Source organism: Hydra viridissima, unplaced genomic scaffold, assembly GCF_058129835.1.
Source record: "Hydra viridissima isolate aposymbiotic clone 2 unplaced genomic scaffold, HvirCarnegie_v1 scaffold_1, whole genome shotgun sequence".
NCBI lineage: Eukaryota > Metazoa > Cnidaria > Hydrozoa > Anthoathecata > Hydridae > Hydra > Hydra viridissima.
The window spans coordinates 15,907,741-15,932,737 of record NW_028324300.1 but is presented as its reverse complement, the minus strand read 5'-3'; the positions used below and the strand labels follow the sequence as shown (position 1 = coordinate 15,932,737).

Below are 24,997 nucleotides of genomic sequence, written 5' to 3'. Positions count from 1 at the left end.
TTAACACAACTCCAGACTAGAGTTGAATTAAATCATTTTTTTCCTTTTTTGCTTTGTGAGATGGAAATTTCTTCACTTTCATACTTTTTTGTTAACGTCGTAACTCATCATACTAGAAGTTTGCTCTTAGAATAAGAGTATTACAAAACCAATTTTTATTTAATAATTTCGCTTGCCTCTATGGCTTTTCCCGATCCATTTTAAAATTAGTTTTGACGCCTCCTAATAGAGCCTGATCCGAGTCTGAAATGTTCTAATCTTGTACACTCATTCCCAAACCTATATTCAGAACTACTTATTGTTATCTCTAATCTGTATCCTGAAAGATGCTAAACAACTGAAATTAAAGACGTTTTAAATGGTGGTTTGGCCAAAGGTTTTGAAGCAATACTTGGATAATTAATCAACAAATAACCGAGTCGAAAAATTACTAAAGCTACATCATGGCCTTCTTTATACACGGCCGGATATGTTGCATAAATAGACCGAAAATTAGAAGGCCAGTTTTTCAGTGTTTCAAGCTTCACTACATTTTGTTTTTTCTTCTTCTTTCCCTTTGGCTACTTTTGAAAGATAATGCAGTATCCGTGTGTTTACTACCACTTACTGTCTTTTGTTCATTATTATAAAAAATATTTATTACTGTTTGATTGACAAGAGAAAATCCCCACTCAAAATGAGAACCACAAAGAAATTTTTGGATTAAATTTTATTCATATATTCATTCGTATAAAATATTTTCGCTAACTTATCTGATGTCAAGAGTTTCCAACGCAAGTAGACTTTGTTTCACTGCATCAAGCAAAACAATAACTTAAGTAAGGAGGGAATTCAAACAAAATTGTAAGACTTATGAAGTCATCTAAATTAATGCACAGACTTATGAAGTATTATCAACATTGCTTTCATGGCACGAGTTTGTCGTTTCATGACCACATTCACCGATGTAGCTTTCTCTACCGTTGCAAGTAACTTTCTGCATATCTATCCAGCAATAAAAATAGCAACCTCTCTACTGTCTTCATCTTAAGGTGAGTTTCCACTCACCCGTTTTAACTTCGGTAAAGGGAAAGGGACGGGAAAATTAATCACGTGAGCATGCGCAATTTGTAATTTAATTTTGAAAATTAATCACTGCGCACGTGATTAAGTTTCCCATCCCTTTCCCTTTCCCGTAGCTAAAACGGATAAGTGGAAGCTCACCTTAACTCACATTCATAAATTTCATTATTGAAAAGTTCTGAAATTGAATTCAGATTTACAATTAGTTGGTGGTTTACGAAAGTTAGAAACATTAGGCATTACAGAAGATGGAATGCATGTTTCTTCAGAATAAATGGAAGAAACAGGTTTTAACTCGTATTTTAAAGAAACTCGCTTTCCATATTTTAAATGCTTTGCTTCAAAATGATCCATGCATAAAACTGAATGTTTGCTTGGTTTCCAATCTTTTCTGTTTACAAATTTAATCCATTTTTATTCTAAATTAGTATCTTTGGGGAAACTAAAAACAACTTTGCTTGCAAAAAGATAACTAGATTCACTTTTTTTAAATTTATAACCAGTCGACCATTAACTACTGCGCATTTATTTACCACAGTTCTCACAACAAATTTGTCAACTTGATCAAAACGACGTCCCTGGCGAAAAAAACGCCGAAAACTAGCCTTCTAATTTTCGGTTTGTTTATGCAATATATCCGGCCGTGTATAAAGTAGGCCATGACTACATTCTCTCAACTGTTTCATTCCACTTATGTCCACTCTTACGGACCTTTCAAAATGTAAGGGTTCAAGTGGTTTATTAAAGTTTTTCCCCTGTTTTCTTTCAAACGCATTTCAACGAAAAAACCTCGATCATTTTCGACCGAAAAAAAAGAAAAAAAACTTTTTTGCCAGACATAACTTTCCAATTTTTTGACAAATTTTATCTTCAACGTCAGACAACTAAGTTGAAGATTTCTTTTCTTCGCCTTAGTTTTAAAAGTTTTAAAAGTTTTAAAAGTTTTACAAGTTAAGGAAAAAGCCTCACTACTGAACAATACGTAAGAAAAATCGAACAGTATGTTTGAACTTTGGGTACCACAGGCTTTTAAAAAACTATACAAATAGTTGTCAGTAAAATCTCTTGTAAAAAGAGTAAATTCTCTTTCTCTTTAAATGACGCGCAATAATTATTTGCTCACTTAAGGATGTAACTTATTCTTATTGAATTCGTTTCGCGCTAATTTTGATTATTTATGAGGGAGGTAAGTATTTTTCTAAAGCTGCCCAAGGGACCGGTTAGGAGTTAAAACTATAATTTATGATTATTTTTAAAGCGCTTTTTTCTTTTTATTTACGATTAAATGTAGAGGAAGGTTTGAATTGACTAAAAAAAGAGAAACAACATTTTTTCAGTATCTTGCTGAAAAACAGCTGTTCTCCATAAATAATGAGTAAATCAAGAGCATCAACATCTTTTTATTTCTATATACAAAATTGCGATCCTTCCAAAAGAGCAACTTTACCAGCAGGACATTTTTGGCAGTTTCCAGGACCAGCCTTTCTTTTATAATAACCAGGCTTACATGGTTGACATCCAAATCGACCCTTACTTGTTTGATAACCAGCCGGACAGCTCTCGCAGTAGTGATCGTAGAGTCGTGGTTCGGAATCAGTCGGACAGGAATTGCACCGTTTTGCAACTGGATCGTAATACTTTCTCTCATTTAAACAGCATTTCACGTGCCCTGGACTAATGTTGCTTCGTCGAGCTGCCTTTTTCTTATTAGCAACTCCTTTATAACAAAACGTCGCTCGAGCATATAGATAAAACTTTTCTGCTGGATATGGAACTTCTAAAGCATAATCACTTCTAAGCGAAATTTTCCAACTTGAATTCTCTAAACGGGGCAGCAGTTTGCCGTTAATCTTACCTTCTGTATCAATACATATGTTTCCTAATTTAGACATGCAAGCAATAGCATCGTATGGGTTTGGCTCTATATTTCTGCAGCTTTTTGATGGGTTTTCTGTATAACTGTTTTCAATTACCGTTCCTTTATCGATTGCGAAAGATTTTTCATTCAATTCACTTGCAAACGAATCCATCTTTAGACTCAAAGTGTGCTCATATGATGACGTTGGTGGAAGAAATATGTTAAGACTTTGGAGGAAAAAAGGCCCTACTTGGTCTGTATGAATCCATTTATTTTCAACTAACCATTCGCGTCCAGGGATTACAAAAAAAGTACTTCCGTTAGTTTGTTTGTTCTGTTTGTTTATAGAATACAAACTCGACAAATCTATGGTGCCCTTTTCAAATACTCCGAACTTTGCTGGAATTCTAAAAACACCGGATTTAGATATTACTCCGGGACAGTTACACATTTCACACTTTTCCATACTAATTAAAGATCCAATATCTCTGTTCGGATTTTGAAGGAGCCATCCACACACATGAGGTTCCAGACCAAAGTTCATATACGTAAGATAACTGCATACCATCTCTATTAAAGTAAGTTTGTGATATTGAAGTAAAAAATGTGCTTTCAAAGCCAATATTTTTGCCTCGAATCTTTGCATATAAGATTTCTTTAAAGAGTTTTTCAAATTGCGGGCGTTGGATGCTGCAAGTTTTGCCCTGGCAACTTTTGCATAACTATCCATTATTTCAGTTTGCTTTGCGTTCATTGTGCCAACTAAACCATTCAATATGTTAATGTTAACTTTGGCATTTGGGCATGAACCAATTGCTGCTGAGATTAGAGCTGGAACGGCACCCAGGGCTGTATCTGGATTTTGAATGACATCGCAACATTGCGTTATCATTTGTTCTAGCAAAGCACCATGTTCTTGAACTATGTTGTCAGAAAGAGCAGGAGAAAAGTCATTATAAGCTTTAAGGAAACGCTTTGCATGTTCTGAAGTAAAGTTTTTGTCTGGCGAATCAATTAGAAATTTGTGGAGTGTTGTATAAACGTCTTCATTTTTCTTAAGCTCATTTGACATTCTTCTTGAGAGTTCTTTAAGCCTTGGTAAAAAATCAACATGCAAAAACGAAAGTTTAGCAATGACGTTAGCTGACTTTGCCACATCATTCAGTCGATTTTGAAACTCTAAAATACTACTCGCGCCATTAACAAGCAAATCAATTGGATTACCCATTGAAGCAGCAGCTAGAGCCAAAGCTGCAACGCTTTGTCTCATGTCAGCCGATTCAACTGAAAACGCAAAAATGAATATATCTTCTAGCTGACCCGCAAATTCTCGTCGCTTATTTTCTAACATATGAAGTGCTCTCATCCAGGAATTCTGAGTGTACGAAACATCTGCTGCTCCCACTTGCTCGTCGAAATCTGCAAGTTCGCCGAAGTATTTTCCAAGATTGGAGGTCAGAGCATCATCTAAGTTATTGATTTGATTTTGAATTTGTAAAAACTTTTGGTTCAAAAAAGTGTTTTCAAGTAATTTCGTTGGATCAATTGAGGTCTCAATAACGACGTTATTTTTTCCTTTATTTAGTGAAGATTGAGTTAAAATATCATCAAGAAGTCCCCTCACTAAACAATATTCAGGATAGCGTGGATTAGGTAGGTAGCAGTCTGTCCACAAGTAACAGGATTGATCCAGTTTAATAAGCGCGTCACTTGCTGATTTAATCAGTTCAATGTAATTTCCTTCAAGAGTCATCCCCTCTAATATTTCTATCAACTTTTTTGGAGTGCATCTAGCGCATTGTACAGCTTTTGTAAAACCGTTGCAGTCTTTGTGTAATGATATATGGCACTGCATTATTGAGTTCATTTCTTTATCAGGGCACCATAACTCTAAGCAGAATGGGGAAGAGAACTGCTTCGAATCGTAATACGAATAAACTGGTACGCCATTAGTTCCCCTATCAAATTCATCTCCAATTAAGTAATTACAAACAGCCTGAGCCTCTCTGTAGCCCCACCTTGGTATTTCAGCTTTATAATGAGTCGAAACAAATGGCAATCCTATTAAATAGACGTCACCTCCGTTTGTATAACTGCTAGACTCTAACTTAAGAGTTTTCATAACAATGCATGTTACTCCTGCACCATTGCTTTCATGGCACGAGTTTATCGTTTCATGACCACATTCACCGATGTAGCTTTCTTTACCGTTGCAATTTACGTTTCCTATAATGTAGTTGTTTTTTGTTGGTGATCCAAAATGACTATTGTTATGAAACAGTGCTTTTGTATCTTCTAAAAAACCCATAGTTTTGCATATCACACGTGCTGATTCCTGGTTAAACCCAGTGTGGCACACTGGTCTGTTAAAAATGAATACATCACCATAGTACTTGGATACTATAAGCATTGAAAACTTGTTGTAAAATGATGAATGGAAAAAGAAAAAAGAGATACAACTCTACGTTTATCCTAAACCAACAGTACTAACAACAGCAACAATAATGATAAAAATAGGTCTGCTTACAATTTTCCGAAACTCTTAATTCTGTATTTGATTTAATGGAGGTTTCAGAATTTCTAGACCATAATCCGCAGGACTTCTCGTCATTCCAGTTTCCACAATCGTTATAAGAATTACATTGCTTTTCATAGAGAACACACTTTCTATCATAAGAGCAATAAAAGTAATCCCCATGTGGACATGGGTGCTCACAGTTTTTTTTACCAACAAAGTCCGACGCGCATTCAATATATCCACCACTTTTGCGGCCGCAGTAGCAATTTCTTCCTTCTCTAGAAGAAAGTTTTTATCATGTTTTGGAAAAAATGTCAAGTCAGTACAAATAATATTAACTAAGCTACAAACCAGAAAATATACACAAAACTCTAAAGGTAGACAACGCATTCTCAGAAGTTTCATGCGAGCAAAAGCTCATTCTGTCTTCTTTGGAAGCATGCTTTAGAAAACATTTTTCAAGATTGTAAAATTTATAAGAACTAATCTAGGAAATATAAAAAAATTTAGGTTTCTCTTTTAACCATTAGACTTTTACTTAATTGATATTTCACACAAGCCTTGAAAAACTCCATCCCACGACATATTGATTTCACTTTGTTCTTCGAAACTGCAAGCATTTTCTTTGCAGCATTCTGCTCTCAACGATTGAACTTGACCCCCGTTAACCGCCCTTGTACGCAAAAATGATTTTGCCTTTTTATCAGCCATGATAATTTTGTCGATATTCTTCTTGTAACTGTTCGTTGAACTCTGAAAAAAGTTGCAATTAGCCACTGTGGAGTCTTACACAAAACTCTAATTTTAACACTATTTTGCTTTAGATAATATAGATAATAGGGTTATTTTAAGTCACTTCCGGCTGCCGTGAACTTTAACATGAACTAAAGGTTGCTTACTGGAAAAAGTAATATTTTAAAATATGGTTCAAAAACAATCTTAAGTTTTCCTTTTTCAATTAAGTAAATAAAAATTTATGCAAACCAGCTGAATAAAAATATGCATCGGCGTTTGGTTTTTCTGTTGATAACGAATAACAACGAATAATGTACAAATTTACATGAGTCTAATAATAACAACGAATAATGTACAAATATATGTGAGTCTATTAAAGTCAACTTTTCTGATGTTTATTAAAACCGAATTTTATTTTATCATTTAAAACGGCAATAGTTTATGGTGTGATTTGTCGATAATCATACAAACTTTGTTATTTTTAAAAAATAAGGCCAAGAGATTTAACCAAACAGAAATTCTGTGCAATGTTCTTGAAAAGTTGAAGTAAAGTAATGTGAACTATGACATATTTTCTTTTTCCAGAATCTTATAACTTTGTAGGTCTAAATGTAGAAATTATTTCAAACTCTATCAACTTCAAATGACTGAGAAAGAAGTCTGTATTTTATTCGTTATTACTTTTTATTAACGGAAAGTCAAAACGCCAACGCTGAAATAAAAATATAAAAGGCAAGAAAACACGAAACAGCTTCATCTAAAACATTCTAAAAATCCAATTAAAAAAATATTGACCTATTTTTATTTTGATTTTGAAAAAAGTTCTCTTTAAATAAGCCTTGTGTCAGTTTGTCATTGCCTAATATACAAACATTTTTAAAATGTTATTGAATGTAATAATAAGAAAAATCAAACAGCAATAAACACAGAAGAAAGTATTAAAGAAGCTCCACACGTGTATTTTTACAAGCGATGCCTCTTCTTTGCATTAATCTAACATGATTAATGTAAGTTTTGCTTGCAATTCTTCTCAAAATGGTACCTAGTTTTGGGACCTAGTTTTGGGACCAATGGTATCTTGTTTTGGGACCATCGTAAAATCTTTGTCCTTTCGAACCCATGTAATCAATGAAATTCAATTCAGCTCGTTCCTTACAAACTTCGGCTATGTGAGCTGTCTGGGCAGGAAAAACCTTAGTAGTAGTAGTAGTAGTAGTAGTAGTGGTAGTAGTAGTAGTAGTAGTAGTAGTAGTAGTAGTAGAAGCAGCAGCAGCAGCAGCAGCAGCAGCAGCAGCTAGGTACAGCATTTTACTTTTATGCAAGATTTTTTTCAGTTATTAGCACCATAATTAGATTTCTTTTAATCTTAATACATTATGAATTCCATTCCTCAATACTCATAAGAAAGTGAACCTGATTCACTACATGTTTTTTTTTTTATAAGCATATGAAACTTTTGAAAGAGGCTCGGGTATGCTTAAGCAAAAAGTTAAAAGAGGCTCAAAAATATGCTTAAGCTTAAGCATATTTCTAATAGAATATGCTTATTTCAATACTTTCTTTAAGTGTGCGCGTTACTAAAGGTTAATGGGTATAAGAAAAATAAAAAATTAACTTATGCTCTGTATTTGCTTTGGTTTTAATGTAGCTGAATTAATGTTATAGTATAATAATAAAAAATAAAACATATAAACTATATACAAATGTTATTAATGAAATCAAAGATAGAACTTAGAAATAAAATAAACATTTTAAATACGGTATTAAATAAACTACACATTAAAAGCGAGAGAGAAAAAAAAAGAGAGAAAAATAAAACACTTTAGAGCGACTCTTAAACTTTATGTTTTTATGTTTAAGTATTGAGGTTTAGGTTTTGCAACACAATGACTTCATTACTTCATAAAGTCGTTGCATTGCAAAACATAAACTTCAATTTTTGATGTTTTTGTTGGTTTAAATTTAGAAATAAATATATTTAAAGTTTTTAATTAAATAAAATTTGATTTTTTAAAATAGTTTATCGAAGCTCAGGAATATGCTTACATATGCTTATTTTTTTTCCAAATCTGAGCCTCCATATGCTTATAAGTGTTATGCTTATAAAAAAAAAACATGTACCTAGTTCTCCAAAAAGAAGAAACCTACAAGCAGTGGGAACTGGACTGCAATTTAGAAAATTTAAATGAAGTCATAAAATTTTAGAACAATTAAATAATTTGAAGTTTTGATTTTCAAAACAAAATTGAAGAAGGTCAAAAAGACTACTACCGATGTAATCTTGTGAATATTAAAGGAACTCAATGTACTCAATACATGTACTACAAGCATTTATCTTTTGCATGACAGTTTCTCGTCTAATCTATTGTTATACAGAACAATTTTAAAACACACATATGATGAAAGAGGAGGTAAACTTTCTAAAAAGTTAGTTAGAAATCAACAGACTTTTTGATTTGCAAATGAAACACAAACTAATTCGTCACCACTTGGCCAAAAATGACTTTTGTGTACAATCTCTAACAGAACTTAATAACATCCTAGCAAAATTGAGAAAGAAAAAGTTCAGAATCACTAACATCAGTCTAGGTGAATTGGAAAAGTGGCTTACTGAAAAATCTTCAGTGCCAAAAGATGAACATTTAGCATTTATTGTGTCCTGTTCAGTGAAATATGATGAAGAATTCCTTTTCAGATTCTTTGCTTCAACCAAACATTTACTTAGTCTTACCAAAGATGCAAAGATCATCTATGCTGATGCTACTTACAAACTTATTTGGCAAAGCTATCGAGTTTTTGTTGTGAGTACATCTGATTCTGACCACCAATTTAATGATTTTGGCATAGGAGTTTGTATATCTGAAAATCCTGGAGATTTTAATATTTTTATTTGAAGCGTTGAGAAAAGTTGTCCAAATTATTTTTGAAGTTGTAATGACTCCTGAGGTTTTGGTTTCTGATGCTTCTCAATCCATTCAAAATCCTTTTAAGCTAGTTTTTGGCGAAGTGAAAACATTCCAGTATGTGTTGGGCACACATTAATAAGTTTTAGTCTAGATGTTCCACCATCGAGATGTTTCATGAGACAACGCAACTATAGTTCATTTGCATGAAGCTAGCAGGGCAGCTACTGTAAAGGTTTCCGGAGTTTTATCTCTATGAGTCTTTTAATTCCACTGGTAGCACCAGTATTTGTGGCAGTGCCATCACAGCCCACTCCTAATACTTTTTTCATATTCATGCTGTTTTTAACATAGTTCTTACAAATGCAATCTGTTATGCTTTGTGCTGATGGTGATTGAGGTGTCAGATGTGTAAGAAATTTCCCTCTGGTTTTACAAACTAGAGTTATGTGCTCTTCATCAGGAGTTTTTCAGTACCATTGTGTTCCTTTTTCTCAAGTTTCAGAGTTTTATCCTTTCGTCCATCAAAGTACATGGCTTCTATTGAATCATCTACTTTCAAAAGTCTCTAGTGAACTTATCAACTACGTGTGTTAGCTCAGTTTGCGAAACACCATCAAAATCCTTCCGCTCAGAACTAGCTGATGCTGCTCCAGCTCTATCTGATACACCAAACCAATCACACACTTTTTCCAATTTTGTTAATCCTTTTCTCATTTGTCTGGTGCAAGTTGATCAGGTAGGTGTCTGCACATTCTTTACTTCAGCAACTTCATTTGATTTGTTCTTTGTTCCAACATCGTCAATATCTGATGACAATGTGTTTCCTAAATCTTCTAAATCATATTGCTGATCACACAGGTCAAGTTTTCTTTGAACCCTTGCATTTTCTGCCATTTTCAGATCAAAACGTTTCTTTAACTTAGCTGATGTAACCTTATCCACACTGCTAATGAACATCAGTCTCGTGGTTCCTTGATCCTGCAAAAGTTCTGCTCATCAGCTGGTACTTTATGCTCCTTTGTACACTTGCTGTATGCAAGTAATCAATAAGATCACTTGCATACAGCAATGTCGAACAACTTTTCTTTGTTTTTATCTGCATATGCCTGAAGCTTCAACATATATCTCTTATCAGTCTTCCTTTCTTTGTAAGGCTTTATTAACTTTCTAAACTCATCGTGAGTACATCGTATTTGCTTCAGAATTCTAGTATGTTAACAGGAATAAAGTTTCTTTTCCACACAGCCTGGATATCAGATGTAACAATTTCGGCTGCTTCGCTTACAGAAGACTCTTTTGCTTTTTCTGCAGCCATGTTTTGCTTAATGTGATTATATTGTTTCATTATATCCAAGTATATTGGCAAAACCTTTGTAGGCAATTCAGAGAGATGACTAAAAACTCGACTTTTGTGGTGCGTCCAAGAGCAGATTTTTGACAGCGACATCCTTTCCTGGCAATCAATGAAAATTAAAACAATAGTTTTCTGATTATGATTTTACACCTACATCTATTATTCATAGGTCTTTAAACAGTCCAGACTGACAGATCTACAGCTACTACTACATATTTGCATTTGGCAAACAAAACAGCTGGAACTAGTTTAAACTGCAACAGCTGTGTACTATAGTTACAACTAAATTAAAGGAATTTTAAATCACTGTACATATTTTTCAAGTAAGCTTCATACAAACATGTTCAGCTTTCCTTCAAACAACACCTGACAATGACTTTGCGAATAAAATCCCCACACAGATTTAACAGAAATGATTAAAATAATAAGTGAGACGGCCATATTTGTGTACATAAAGATGTACAACATAGAGAAAGCTTGGGGCACTTCTAGATATTAAGTTAAGTAGGAAAAATTTGGCAGTTTTTTGTTCCATAAAAATGCAAGTTTTTATTGCTATTACGTTTAATAAATTATATTTTAATTTTTTCAAACCAGCCTAATGAGCACACCTTTCACGAACGATTTTCTATAAGCAAGTTCAAAGTTGTTGCTTTGCAGATGATTGAAAAATGGTCCTTTGGTTACAAATATAATTTAAAATTGTTTTCAAAAACAACAACAATCAGTTTGGATACCAAGACATTAGCATACCAATTGCTAAAATCCAAGAAAAAATATTCTTACAGAAAATATGCAGAAAATCAATATTACATACTAAGTGGAGAGAAAAATGTAATTAAAAAAGAAGACATTTTGATCAATAAGAATCATAACCATGCCACTTTCGATGAATTTGCTGAGAACCAATTTGGAATTTGGGTGGTTCAAATGAAAGACGACAATTGTCAAGATGCAAAACTTCTTCGTTCTTGTTTTAAACCCGAGTTATTTAACTTAAAGGAGCTCCTAACGCTTCTACTCATTTCGAGTTTCTTTTAATATTACTCTGGATAAGTTTAATTAGTCTTTCCAAGTGGTTGTTGACCATGTTTAGTGATAAGGGTTCTGGAGTTCTAATTAACTATGAAACTCTGTCTTTTATGCCTCTGACAATTTTATTCAAACAAACTGATAACCGATAATAATAGTAATCAAAGTCACTCAAATATTTTCTTTTGCCACCTTTGCAGTTTCGGCCTTTCTGTTAATTTTAATGGCGTGAATGATTTATTTTTCATATAATTGTAGGGGAAAACCTCAATGAATGGGACAGTTTTTGCAAAATGCTTTTTAAACGTAGATAAAATTGTTTAACATATATATTTAAATATGTTTGATAACCACCGACTCTTGCTCAATGATATAGTAAAACAAAAAAATTGGATTTGCATTTGGCTATTGGTAAAAACAGAGTTTTATTGGAGCATGACATTTGTCCCATTCATTAAGTATGTCTCATTGAATGGGACAAACATAAAATAATTAAAAATAAACGTATTTAATTCAATCATTTTTCAAATTAGTTTATTAATTGTAAATGTAGTTAAATATATAGATACATACATAAAGACCACACAAAAAATATTTTTAAATTTAAACATTTTAACTCTAATTAAATTTCAATCAAAGTAAAACTTTCTCATTTTAGAATATTGTATTTAGTTATTTTTATTTAAGTAAAATATTGCAGTATAAAAGTGTGTAAATAATACCCATTATCCATGGGGATAAAAGTAAGGGACTGCAGCATCCCTCTGCTGAGCTGTAAATAATACTTTATTAAATTCATTCAATAGGTAGTATTTTGTCCCATTCAGTATGCGCATCACTTTATCCAAAAATGATTAGTCACACCAAAAACACTATTAATTAAGCTTGAATGTTTTACTCACTGTAGTACTAGAGACTGCTATCTATCTAAGCATGGAATTTTATTTTCCATAACTTCAATAATTGCTGCAAAATCAGAAAAAAAATTTTTTTAAATTACTTTTTATATTCGAAAACACAATAAAATCCATTGTCATTAGGGTCATAGAGCAATAGGATGGATGAGTCGATGGATCACTCTTTGTTACAGGAATTTGAATATCCTTACATCGATACTTCTATAAGAATCTGAGTTTGTCCCATTCAATAATCGTCCCATTCATTAAGGTTCTCCCCTATATTTTTGTACCACCTGGTGTTTGGGCTGTCTCACACTTTTCTTCAATCGAATGTCATATGTTTGAGTCGGCTCTAGCTTAAGGATGATATTTATAATTTTTTCTTCATTTTCCTCCTCACAGTATATAACACGTTTTTAAACATGTTCTTATATCGAATTAAGGTAGATTTCTGTCCCTCTAGTAAGCAGGGCTTTAGATTTAAAAAGTAGGTTATAGATTTAAATAAATAAAAGAAAATCCTGCTTTTTCTATTTTTTTAGAATGATTCATGGTGTTCTAAAACAATACCATTACTCATTCATCTCCTTGATTGAAGAGGCTCACTGGTGAGAGGCCTTACGTTATGGAATATCGTAATTTGCCGTGCTGTTATTGTCACCTGAGAAATGAGAGAAAAAACCTACTGGGTCTTTGGGCCGAGCAATTTAAACTTCTATTAACTGAGGACCTTTGAAATTAACCGGGTTTTGATATGTTAAGAAGATGTAACATCAGTATTTTGAATTAAATGCGCACCTGCTCTTTTATTTTACTAAGGTATATGATGACTAATTCTGCTAATTCGTCTTTCTATATCGAGGTCGTAAAGACTTTGATTATCATAGTTCTAAAATGTAAGTGATGTTTTGTGAACTAAACTGTGTTTGTATATTTTTCAGAATCACAACTTCATAATAATAGTTATAATTAAAACTAAATACCCTTGAAAGAAACAGCAACTCGCTATTCCAATGTATATTTCTATTCTTCGAGTTTTTTTAAAGGTCTATAAAACTATCCATGACTGCCCCTGATTCTCCAACAATTTTCTTATTACATGTTTGTAACTGAATTTAGAGAGGCTCTCCAACGACCTCAGTATGAATATTTGCCCCTTCAACTTTAATTACTTTAAGAGTTTATACTCAGGACCTGCAGTTTTTGGCACAGTAATGTGACCTTCACCAACGTGATGTCAACAAGCCAATTGAATTAGGTAGCTTTTTTTTTGTATCATATTATGTTGTTAGTATAGTTTAAAAGAACTTTCCTGGATTTTATCTAAATACTGAAATCCTTTTTATTCCTCACCGCATCGCGTCGCGTTTAGCATCATTTCTGGTATTGAGCATCTTACATAACGTACACTTGTGGACAGGAAAAAAATTTATAAAAGAAATAAAAGTATGTATATGCTTTATTATTAAAATTTAAACTTCAATCTGTTTCAAATAATGGATTAAACTTACAGGAACTCTCCAGTGCCCAGCTTTACATTTCCAAGCTTCCCAATACAAAAAACACAGAATCACAACCACCCATCGAAAAAGCATTTTCCTAAACAAAAATTACAAAAGTTTATTGCTACCACTTTTTATTAAATACAATTTGCATTTTTTGTGTCAAAGTATCTAAAAGTTTTCCTATTCTAACTTTTTTCTAAAAATTCTGTTTCAATTTTTCAAAAATTTCAAACTTCTTTCTATGTTTTTATGATTTACAGGGTGATTCAGCTAAATTTACACCAGCATAACATGCTAGTTATAGGCATCACGTATATGCCTATCGTATTCATTTGATAGTTGAAGTGTCTGCTAAGGATGATGTTGTTATTTGCTTAGACTGCAGCGATGAATGAAAGAGACCGTCTTATTGCAACTGTCGAATTTGTTTGAAGGAAAAAATTCTACGAAATCCAGCTCGTTCTTAGCGAAACAAACCCGTTGTCACGATTTATGACAAAATAATATTCACTGCACTATTAAAGATATCTTAGCATTTAAATGTCAGAAATATAAGCTTTATACAGCAGGTGATCCTCTAGAAAGATTCAGGCAAGAAAAACTTCTGAAGGCTCAGCTCCCGAGTTCATTCCAAAAAATGCCATTTTTATTGGCGAGAAAACTTTTACGATTGAAACTTAGAATAAAACTCTCAAAAATACAAACTTAACTCTCAAAACCACCGCATGTAAGTTGTCACAACTAGGGCTCTTGGTGCAGGCAATATTGAATTTGGAGAATGTCTTTTAGATCAGAAGTCGATATTTCATCTACACAATTAGCAATGGTTCTTCTTTTAATAAATTTTCATCTCACTTCTTTGTAGTTTATCAGCTTATTATACCGTCTATTGACAAGTAAAACTCATTAAGTGACACTGCAACTAATTTGAGATAATCAAGTTTTAGTTTACTCTATTAAAACTCCATTTACCGAGATATCAATGTGATATCTCTAGATAAAATGCTACTATTTCGGATTGATTTACACACTTAGTAACTTTTTCTTGCAATATGTTGTTAATATTTGGGTATCAGTGTATAAAAGTCAATTTTCCATAAAACTGTTTTTGATGATTTTTACTTGTCAACCGACGATATAGTGTCTATACCATTAAAGTTATTTTTAGTTTTACAACTATATTCCGAACTTCCTCTCAAAGTTTCACTTATAGATTTATCTAATTCTTTTAGTGTTGGATTAACAATATTATCCATTTCTTTTAACATTTGTATATCATATATTTTATTGTCAGTTGGTGTATCTTTATTCAATAGATGAATCCACACTTATACATTTTCAACTCTAACTTTCACGAATTGAGTTTTTATAATACCACATATATTAAATTGTTTCATGTGACAACCACTTTTTGAAATTGTGAGCTGTTCAGAATCCAATTTTGTAACTTTTTTGCAAAAAAAGTTACAAAATTGGATCGTGATTGTGAAAAACATTTTACATGCAATACTTTTTTAAATTCTAAAACGTCTATATGCTTACTTATCTATAACATCATCAAAAGTTGCATGTTTATGATTATTAAAACTCAATGCTAACTTGTTTACTTCTTCTGCATATACTTCACATTTACGACTACAAATAGCATTTATAGATATATTTGTGTTTAATTTACAAAACAAACATTTTCATAGTCTTCAAATATAATATCATGCTTTACAAATGACTTTTCTACAGATTTACATTTCTTTTCTCATTTTCCAGGTAACATTTTGATTGAATGCACAGTGGATCTCATGCAAACAATTTCTTCAATGATGTCACCATTTTCTTCAGGTTTAAACATTCCGTTTACCTTTTTATTACATCCAACTTTAATAACTCTTTGGTGTTTAGATGAAAATTCACTTGTGTCATCTACAGAAATCTCTTTAAAATCCTTTAGTTTTTATCTCAGTTATTGAATTGTCTGTGTCTGTATACTGTAATTACGCTTTTAACCCATATTTATTTTTAATGTTACATTTATCGAAATCATACATTAACGTCTTACTCAAATCGGAAGCATAAAAATCTTGGTACACTGGTTTATTAGGTACTAGATCTGTTTATACTTATTGGATTTTCATAAAAATATTACAACTATTATAGTCAGGCTTGGCAGCTAGTTTTTTGCTTTAGATTTATTATCAATTAACCTGTCTTCTCTATTTCGCATGTTCTCCATGGTGCATCCGAAAACACTATTATTCAAGAGCTGGAAGAAATCCTTTTAAAAAATGTTTTCAGCCTTTGTTCTTAACAAGGGAGTACGACTCGCGGATTTTAGTGTAATTCGGTCAACGCGAATTATGGGATGCCTAGTACAGCCAGATTTGTAAACAATTATACTTTTACAAAGACATAACATCAGGTTTTATCCACTTCAAAAGCAAATGCTTTGTTTCAACAGCGCTGATGGAGTTGAAATATAATAAATAATGCAAGCATAGTAGTATATTAATAGCTTTTTATACTATTACGTAAGTAATAATTATGTTTTTTCTATTTATTTAAAAAAGAAATAAGCTGACTTATAAATTTTATTGAATTATGCATTACTATTTCTGATATGTACCTTTCAATTCTTAACTGCTCTCTACAATATGCTGTAGGTTTGTAACATAACTGTATGTTGCTAACATAAATAATTTCAATTAAGTATAATTACTTATGAAGAACACGAGCCATTTTTTTACTACATTATTCTGCATGTTATTAAAAATGTGAAAAAAAATTTGGAGTACACAACAAGATGTTTTTTAATATATTAAAAAACATCTTAGTGTGCACATGATAAATCAAAAAACATACACTTGTGGTTTTAAGAACTGACCAAAAGTCAAATCCGAAAGAGTGTACAAAAGCAAAACTGAAAGAGAGAGACGTTATAAGCAGAAGCAGAGAGGGTGTAGTAGTTGCAACTCTTCTCTCCTGTTTGTCACTTCAATCATTAGCAACTTGCATTCGTTGCAAATGATTGAAGTGACAAACAGGAGAGAAGAGAAGAAAATGAAACCCAACATTATTAAAATTACAATCAATGTATATCAGGAGTAGATAGGGCGGAACAAATGGTATCCTATTATGATTGCCTAAGAAAGACAATTAGATGGTATAAAAAAGTAGCACTTCATCTCTTTAATACTTTTTTGTTTAATTCTCACTGTCTAAACAGCAAATATGGAGTAGATAAAACAATTTCCTTGCTTAAGTTTAGAGATTTAGTTGTTACGGATTTATTGGGTGAACGTTTGAATGAAATTGTGTCTCGAATCACCAATAATAGCTTCCACTACTTGTCTTCAATACCACCGAATGAAAAGAAAAAACTTCCAACAAAACCACGTCCAGTCTGCTCTAAAATAAAACGTGAAAAACACGTATGAATGTGCTGTTTGTGAAAATAGACCTTCGTTATATATAGGCAAATATATCAATCAAAAGAATAGGTTTACACTTAAATTTTCATGAAGTAAAATTTAATCAATATCAATATTTTACTTTAATCTAATAGTTTTAAGCTATTTTTGTCTTTACCCGCATTTTAATTAGGTTCACTGGATTTTTAAAATAAAAACTTGAATGTAATATTTTCTGAAATCAAATGTGAAGCTTAGAAAAAAAAAAAAATGAACAGACAAAGCCAGTCATGCACAAATATTATTTGAAATAAGTTAGTATAACTACGAGTTTACTCGTAGTTGGCAAACTTATGACGCCGGCTTACTAAGAGTATTCTCGTAGTTAGCAAATATCAAAGTCCCGCTAACTACGAGTATACTCGTAGTTGGCAAATAAATGACGCCAACTTACTACAAGCATACTCGTAGTTGGCAGCGAAAGTGTTAATGGAGATTATGCGGAGTTGTACACCCTTGGTTCTTAAGTTATCATTCAAACCAATATAATTCTTGAGCCATTCTCATTCTTCAAATTTTATTCCTCTACGAATATGTTTAACTTTCATACCCAAGCTTTTATGTTGTTTTAAATTACTGTAATGAATAATATACTTTGTCTTATCTTTTAAGTTAACTCTGAAACTTTCAGAATTGAACCTGCAATTCAACATCAACTTTTTTACTTACGAAATAAACCCTTTTCATTATTTTTCATTTTGATCTATGCAATTTCAGAAGCTAGCATTTTAGGAACTGGTGTGCATATACCTCATTTTAACAGTATAATAACAATATATTTGTATTTAACAGTATAAATTTCAAGAGATGTTAATGAAATGAATAACCAACGATTACTACATCTCTGAAATGAAGAAAGGTTTTTAGTTAAACGATCAGTCATAGTATCATAACTGATTAAGGTTAGTCGCTTTTAAATTCACTTCAAAAATTTAAATTTATTTTTCAAAATTTACTTTCAGAATGAAAAGTAAAAGGATCTTTAAAAATGTTAGTTTTTGAAAATTTTAAATTTTTCATTGCTTGTTAAAGTACTTTTTTTTTTTTTTTTTGCACCCTACAACTAAAAATCAGCTTTAGCTTTGTATTTCTGCGGTTTTCAAGCAAATTAAAAATAGTTTTGAAGACCTTTTAAAAAGATTCAGGATCGTATTTTTTTATAATCAGTTTGTGTTACTATATCAGCATCAACGAAAAAAAGTTTTCTAATGAACTTTAATTTTCTAATTAAATTTTTTAATTAAATAAAGTTTCTCATTTTAATAAGTAAAAGTTTTTTTTTATGAGAGTTTCAAAACGATTTTTAAAAATATTGGTTTTTGAAAATTTAAAATTTTTTAATCTATTTGTTTGGTGAGCCACAAGCTACGCCAGTTAGTGCTTGTTACCGCGCCTATCGATATTGGTTACATTTTTTTTTTCCTCACACGACCATCCCAAAACTATGTTGCTTAAGATCCTTTACCTTTAAATTGAGAGTCTTTGTACAAAGTAGGAAAATTAAATTCTTCTCCAGTTTCAATATATTTTAATGAACATGATCTTGAATTTTCTTGTAAGGGTAACTGTGTTTTTAACACCATACATAACCTTACGATAAACTTCAAAGTTAAATCAAGGAAAAAAAACTTTTTGGAGATACCACTCACAAAAACCGTAAAACTGAATTTGTTGAGTTCACTTGCCTAATCCAAATCTGAGCAAAGAATCTTTCTTCGTTGTTGACTCTACACAATTTAATACAAGTGAATGATTTTAGTGTTTTTTTCTTTTTAACATAGGTCTTATAACAATACAATTTCGTTATTTCATTAAGATCCAGTGATTTCAGATAATTGTTAGTGCATGCTTCTATTTTTTTCATCTTTTTTCTGATAACTTTACAACTGCTTTTTGATAGCTATACTGTGTATGTACAATTTCTAACACTTCACATCCTTTAAAGTTTTGTTCAGTATTTTACGCAACTATTGAAGTAGTCGCATTTTTTTAAATTCATGACGAAAAAGTTCCATTTTTTACATAAACAAGAAAAGATTTTTTATAAAAATTTTCTTAAATTTATGAACTTAAAAAAATTTATAAATTTTTTTTACAGATTTGACAAATCAGTTCAGTCGATCATGCGAGACCACACTAAATAAAATTTTAATCCAAATCCCTTTTTCGATTGTTCCGATCTCCAAAAAGAGTTTTCAATGTCTATCGACTTTTACAAAGCACTACCAACTATCAAAGCATTATTTTCAGTTAAACCGGTTTTTGAATCGATAAATCGATTCACTACATATTGAAACTATTACATTTCTTACTCTTGCATGCATGCATGCATGCATGCATGCATGCATGCATGTATGTATGTATGTATGTATGTATGTATGTATGTATGTATGTATGTATGTATGTATGTATGTATGTATGTATGTATGTATGTATGTATGTATGTATGTATGTATGTATGTATGTATGTATGTATGTATGTATGTATGTATGTATGTATGTATGTATGTATGTATGTATGTATGTATGTATGTATGTATGTATGTATGTATGTATGTATGTATGTATGTATGTATGTATGTATGTATGTATGTATGTATGTATGTATGTATGTATGTATGTATGTATGTATGTATGTATGTATGTATGTATGTATGTATGTATGTATGTATGTATGTATGTATGTATGTATGTATGTATGTATGTATGTATGTATGTATGTATGTATGTATGTATGTATGTATGTATGTATGTATGTATGTATGTATGTATGTATGTATGTATGTATGTATGTATGTATGTATGTATGTATGTATGTATGTATGTATGTATGTATGTATCACTTGCTAAAAATATGGTCATACCTTTACCAGTTGATTTAGATTCGTTCCAAAGTATTTTTCGGAAATTATTCCATTTCAAACTCCTGCTCGATTTTCGAGTTGTACCTCTTTTTAATATATTTGTACTTATGATATCTTCTGATATGTACTTTTCTGCATAATTTTTATAGTTATTTTAGCAGAAAAAATCATTTAAATAACTTTTGTTGTAATAAAAAACAGGGAAACATATGTTCAAGATGTGAAAAAAATAAGCAAATTGGTCAATTTATGTTAGATGAGAAAGAAATAAGGACTTGTACTCCTTGTTCAAATTATTCAGTATCTACAAAACACTGGTATAAATGTGAGTATGGTTGAACAGCGCAGTGTAAACAATTTTAGAGCGAGGGTAAGACTAAAATGGGAATTTGCACTTAAAGCTAAAACTTGTTATAAATAACTTAAACGTGCAGGTGTATGTTAGGGTTGGGTAAAAAAAAGTTCTTTTTTAAATTCAATTATTCTCTGGTTTCAATATTAAATAAAAATGTGAGACATAATGAGGTAAATTGGACACGAATTACCCCTTCAGCAATTTTTGGCCGAAATAGACAAAGTTTAAAAACTTTTCATATTTGAAAATTTCTTGTTTCAACTAATGGTTTGCAGTATCTTTCCTTTTACATGCGTTATTATTAGTCAATTTAGAGATCATTTGAGTTTTAGAATAAAACAAGTGCATTTAATACATAATATTTACATACAAAGAGCAAGACTTCTATTAATTAGTATTATAATGCGCATTGGTGTTAAATATTGGCATATTCTCCCTGGATTGCAGATATACACGTATTATACCATCTCTTTTCATCCCGCCACATCTCATAGCTGTAATAAGTCGAAATATTGTTTTTCAGTGTAAAAAAAGAAAACTGTGATGTTAAACTTTGTACCAAAAGTCTTAAAACTGAGTTTTAAAGTTTATGCTGGTTAATTGGTGCTATAATTATTTCATATTCATACTTGAAAAATTGCCGCACGATAATTTTGCGGCACAAAGTTTTTTTTTTCTTTTTTGTTTTGCAAGATAGAAATTACTTCTTTTACTTCTTGTTAACTTCGTAACTCATTATACTAGAAATTTGCTCTTAGAATAAAACACAAGGTATTATATAAACAGTTTTTGTTTAATAATTTCGCAAGCCACTGTGGTTTTTCCTAATTCTCGTTTTGTATCCCACTATGTACTTAAAGCATTTTATCCAACAGTGAAGAGGTGAAACAAAGCTTTTTAACTGACAGGTTTAAATCTAATCAGTCTAACGTTATTAATATCTGTTACTTCTGTTAAATAAACATTACAGCTTTGAGATGAGGCGGTACTTGTCTGCGAATTAATAACCTTTTTTTGAATTCGTAGTTAGTTTTGATGGTTTCAATTTACTTTCAAAGAACTCTTCACAACTCCCTTGAAGACTTTCAATTTCTAATAACTTTTTTTCAACGATTCACATAATTATGCAAAAACAAAACAAAGCAGGAAAGCTGCGTTTTTAAGACGATAAAGTCTTTTTTTCTCATAAATCTTAACTTAAATTAATCGCAGTTTAAGTCAAACGAATGCATCTGAACCTACTTATATATTTTCAGAATATAACAAATGACAGCAATAAGTGTAAACTATTTGTAACAGTACCCCCGTCTCTCAATATGGTACCATCTGAATTTAGATGGTACCAAAGTGAAAGACGGGGATGAGAAGCGGGAGTCTTGAATTGAAGATTTACCAGTACAACTTCAGGATGTGTTAGTTATATTTTTAGACATTATTGGCATTTGTTGGTTACTTTTTTTACTTCTATTTTAAATTTGTTAAATATTGAATTTTAAAAAGATCAATTGTTAATTTGTTTGTCGGGTGAAGGGCAGCTCCCATCGAAAGTTTAAATCCTTTTTTTTTCTATTTTTAGAAGTTTTTTTCATTGAACTTTCGTTTTCATTGAGTCTTGGTAAATTTTTGCATTTGGTACTAAATGAATTTTGCATAGCTCTTTGTGATAAATACAAAACCGGAATGTGTCTCTCATTGATCTCTCATTGACAATGTGCCCCCACCCTTGATATGGTTTTATAATGAATATGTAGAAAATTTGAATGTGAAATTTTCTTCTGGTTTGTATTTTGATTTAATTTTTATCATTCTTTATGGTTGAGTAGAAGGAGATATTTGGGAACCATTTTGGAAGGGAACGAGTTGTTTAACTTGTCAATAAACTTATTTTATTCTCCTTCTAATTGTTTTTAAATATCCATATTAAAGACTCCTAAACAGTTTCTTTTATTTCTCTGATTGATTATTCACTGATTACCTACTGATTAGTTATTTATTGATTAATTAATTGTATAGAATTTATACACTATTCAATTTCACCCCTGCGTTCAGTGCGAATTGTCTTTGGGTTCTTTCTTTGTTAGAAATATAGGCATAGCCACATTACCTACTTTTGTTGTTTTAAATGGATAAAGCAATTCATTTTAATAAACTCCCAAAAACTCGACTTATTTTATTTGACTGATGCAGAAATGTGTACATTTTTTGTTGTTATTCTTTATGGAAAAACCATACCCCGAAACGTTTTTTGCAGAAGTACAATATAAGTTTCAAACTGTTTAAATAGTAATTTGCAAAAGACTCGTATCTCTTATAATATTTCACTTAAAAAAACTGCATTAAAAATAAACAAAAAAACAAAAACACTAACCTACAATTTAATGCTCCAATTTCTAAACAGATTCACGCGCTCAAGGCAACTACGTTCTAGGGGAATGTTAATTTATCCTTTATCCGAAATCCGATACTTAAGTTAATCATGCGCATTATGTAAAAAATAAACATGCAATTTGGAAACTTCTGTTTTCAATGTTTTCTTGAGAACAACAGAAGTTGCATTAAACAAGCGCCACTTAAAATTTTTCGGAAAGCTAGACGATCAAACTTTTTAACGACAAATTATTGAAGTAAAAACCATGTTAAAAATTTTGTCAGAGTTTTCAAAACACTGATATATTAGTAAAAATAGCAGATGTAAGAATAGCATAAATTAGTAAAGTTTAGCAAACGATAAAACATCTATTCAATATTTTTAATTGAACCAGATATTAAATCAAAGTTCACAAATGAGCAGCGATAAAAACGATAGAATTAGATTTTTTTTTGCCAAACAATTTGAAAACTTTTATAAAAAACACGGCATTACAATTATCTCTATTGATCTCGACGAGAACAGTTTTATTACATCTCTATAAATCTCCCACGAGAACAGCTTTACAATCTCTATTGATCTCAAGATATATCTCACTAGAGATTGAGATATATTGATCTCAATCTCTATTGAGCACGTGATTTTTGAACTTGAGCAAGATAAATTTAGTTTTGTTTTTACGCTTTCTTTGGTAATCTATTAAAAATGAAGTTTCTTCTAAGTTGATTTAAACTTTTTAAAAGAATTTCTATACAAATGGTTTTGGAAATTCTTTAAGACATTTATTTTCAGATTTTGATAAGTGTTCTGTCCTCATATATCATCGCTATAATGACTCAGAATGTAGCTTCGTTTTGAAGTTTTTAAAGCAGATTTTCCTATTCCACCTGGTGATATTGTACTTTTGGTATAAAGTTTCATTTACACTTTACTAAAAGTTTAAAGAAGGGGGAGTGAGCCATTAAACACCTGATACCTTAAGTACTAATGAAGTTGGGCAGCAAAGATTTCTGCGCCTCCTCCAAACATATTCGTTGAAAACATCAGTGTTCTTTTCTTTAGCCAAGGGTTTCAATAGATATTTTTGCCTCGAGTCTTTGTATGGAAGATTTCTTTAAAGAGTTAAGGCTTTTTTACTCATAAATCTTAATTTAGATCAGTTGCAATATAAGTTAAACGAATGCATCTGAACCTACTTATATATCTTCAGAAAATAACTAGTAATAATAAAAAACATTTTTAAACTGTTTGTAACAGTAGCCCCGCCTTTATTATCTAAGTTCAGTTATAATCTAAGTTCAGATGGTACCAAAGTGAAAGATGGAGATAAAAAGTTGGGAGTCTTGAATGAAAGATTTACCAGTACAAACTCAGGATGTGTTATTTATAGGTATTATTTGAATTTATTGCTCTTTTTTTTTTTAATATTACTTTAAATTTGTGAAATGTTGAATCTTAAATTGTTCAATTATGAGGTTGTTCGTCGGGTGAGGTGCACCTCTCATTATGTAGCTCTTTGTAATACATACAAAGCTGGAATGCGGCCCCTCATTGACCATTCGCTCCCACCCTTGGTATGGTTTTATAGTGAATATGTAGAAAGTTTGAAAGTGATATTTGCTTCTACTTTCTATTTTGATTTAAGATTTGTTATTCTTTATGGTTAAGTAGAAGGAGATATTTAGGAACAATTTTGCAGAGGGAGGATATTGAAGATTTACTTGTTTAGCTTGTCAATACATAATTTTTTTTTGTTTCCCTTCTAAGGGTTTTTAAATATCCACAACTAATGACTCCTAAATAATTCAGTTTATTTACAAGTAGCTTTTATTATTTCATTTTAGTTATTTTTTTATTTTCTTTTGCCTACTCTTATTAACGTTCATTTACGTTTTAGATGGGGGAGCAAAACATTTATAGATAGCAAGAGGGTAAGGGGATTGACGCAAGAGTGCACCATAATCAAGAATATGGATGCGATTTGAACATGAGCTTAACGTGTTTATTCTCTTAAGTTGCTTGAATCACTTATAACGCGTTACGGAGTATGTTTTCAATAGGTAAATAAAATACTCGTAAG

The 24,997-nt window shown here is 31.3% G+C and overlaps 1 protein-coding gene across 1 annotated transcript; it reads right to left on the bottom strand.

The window, feature by feature from the left end:
- Window positions 1-2,447: 2,447 nt before the first annotated feature.
- LOC149893560 (uncharacterized) lies at window positions 2,448-20,244 on the bottom strand. Its single transcript, XM_090073157.1, has 6 exons — window positions 20,195-20,244; window positions 17,189-17,268; window positions 13,876-13,963; window positions 5,977-6,191; window positions 5,448-5,716; window positions 2,448-5,320 (listed from the first exon to the last, which is right to left on the bottom strand). Exons 3-6 carry the CDS (start codon window positions 13,957-13,959, stop codon window positions 2,469-2,471), a joined length of 3,420 nt encoding a protein of 1,139 aa, XP_089929283.1. The 5' UTR covers window positions 13,960-13,963; window positions 17,189-17,268; window positions 20,195-20,244; the 3' UTR covers window positions 2,448-2,468.
- Window positions 20,245-24,997: the final 4,753 nt, after the last annotated feature.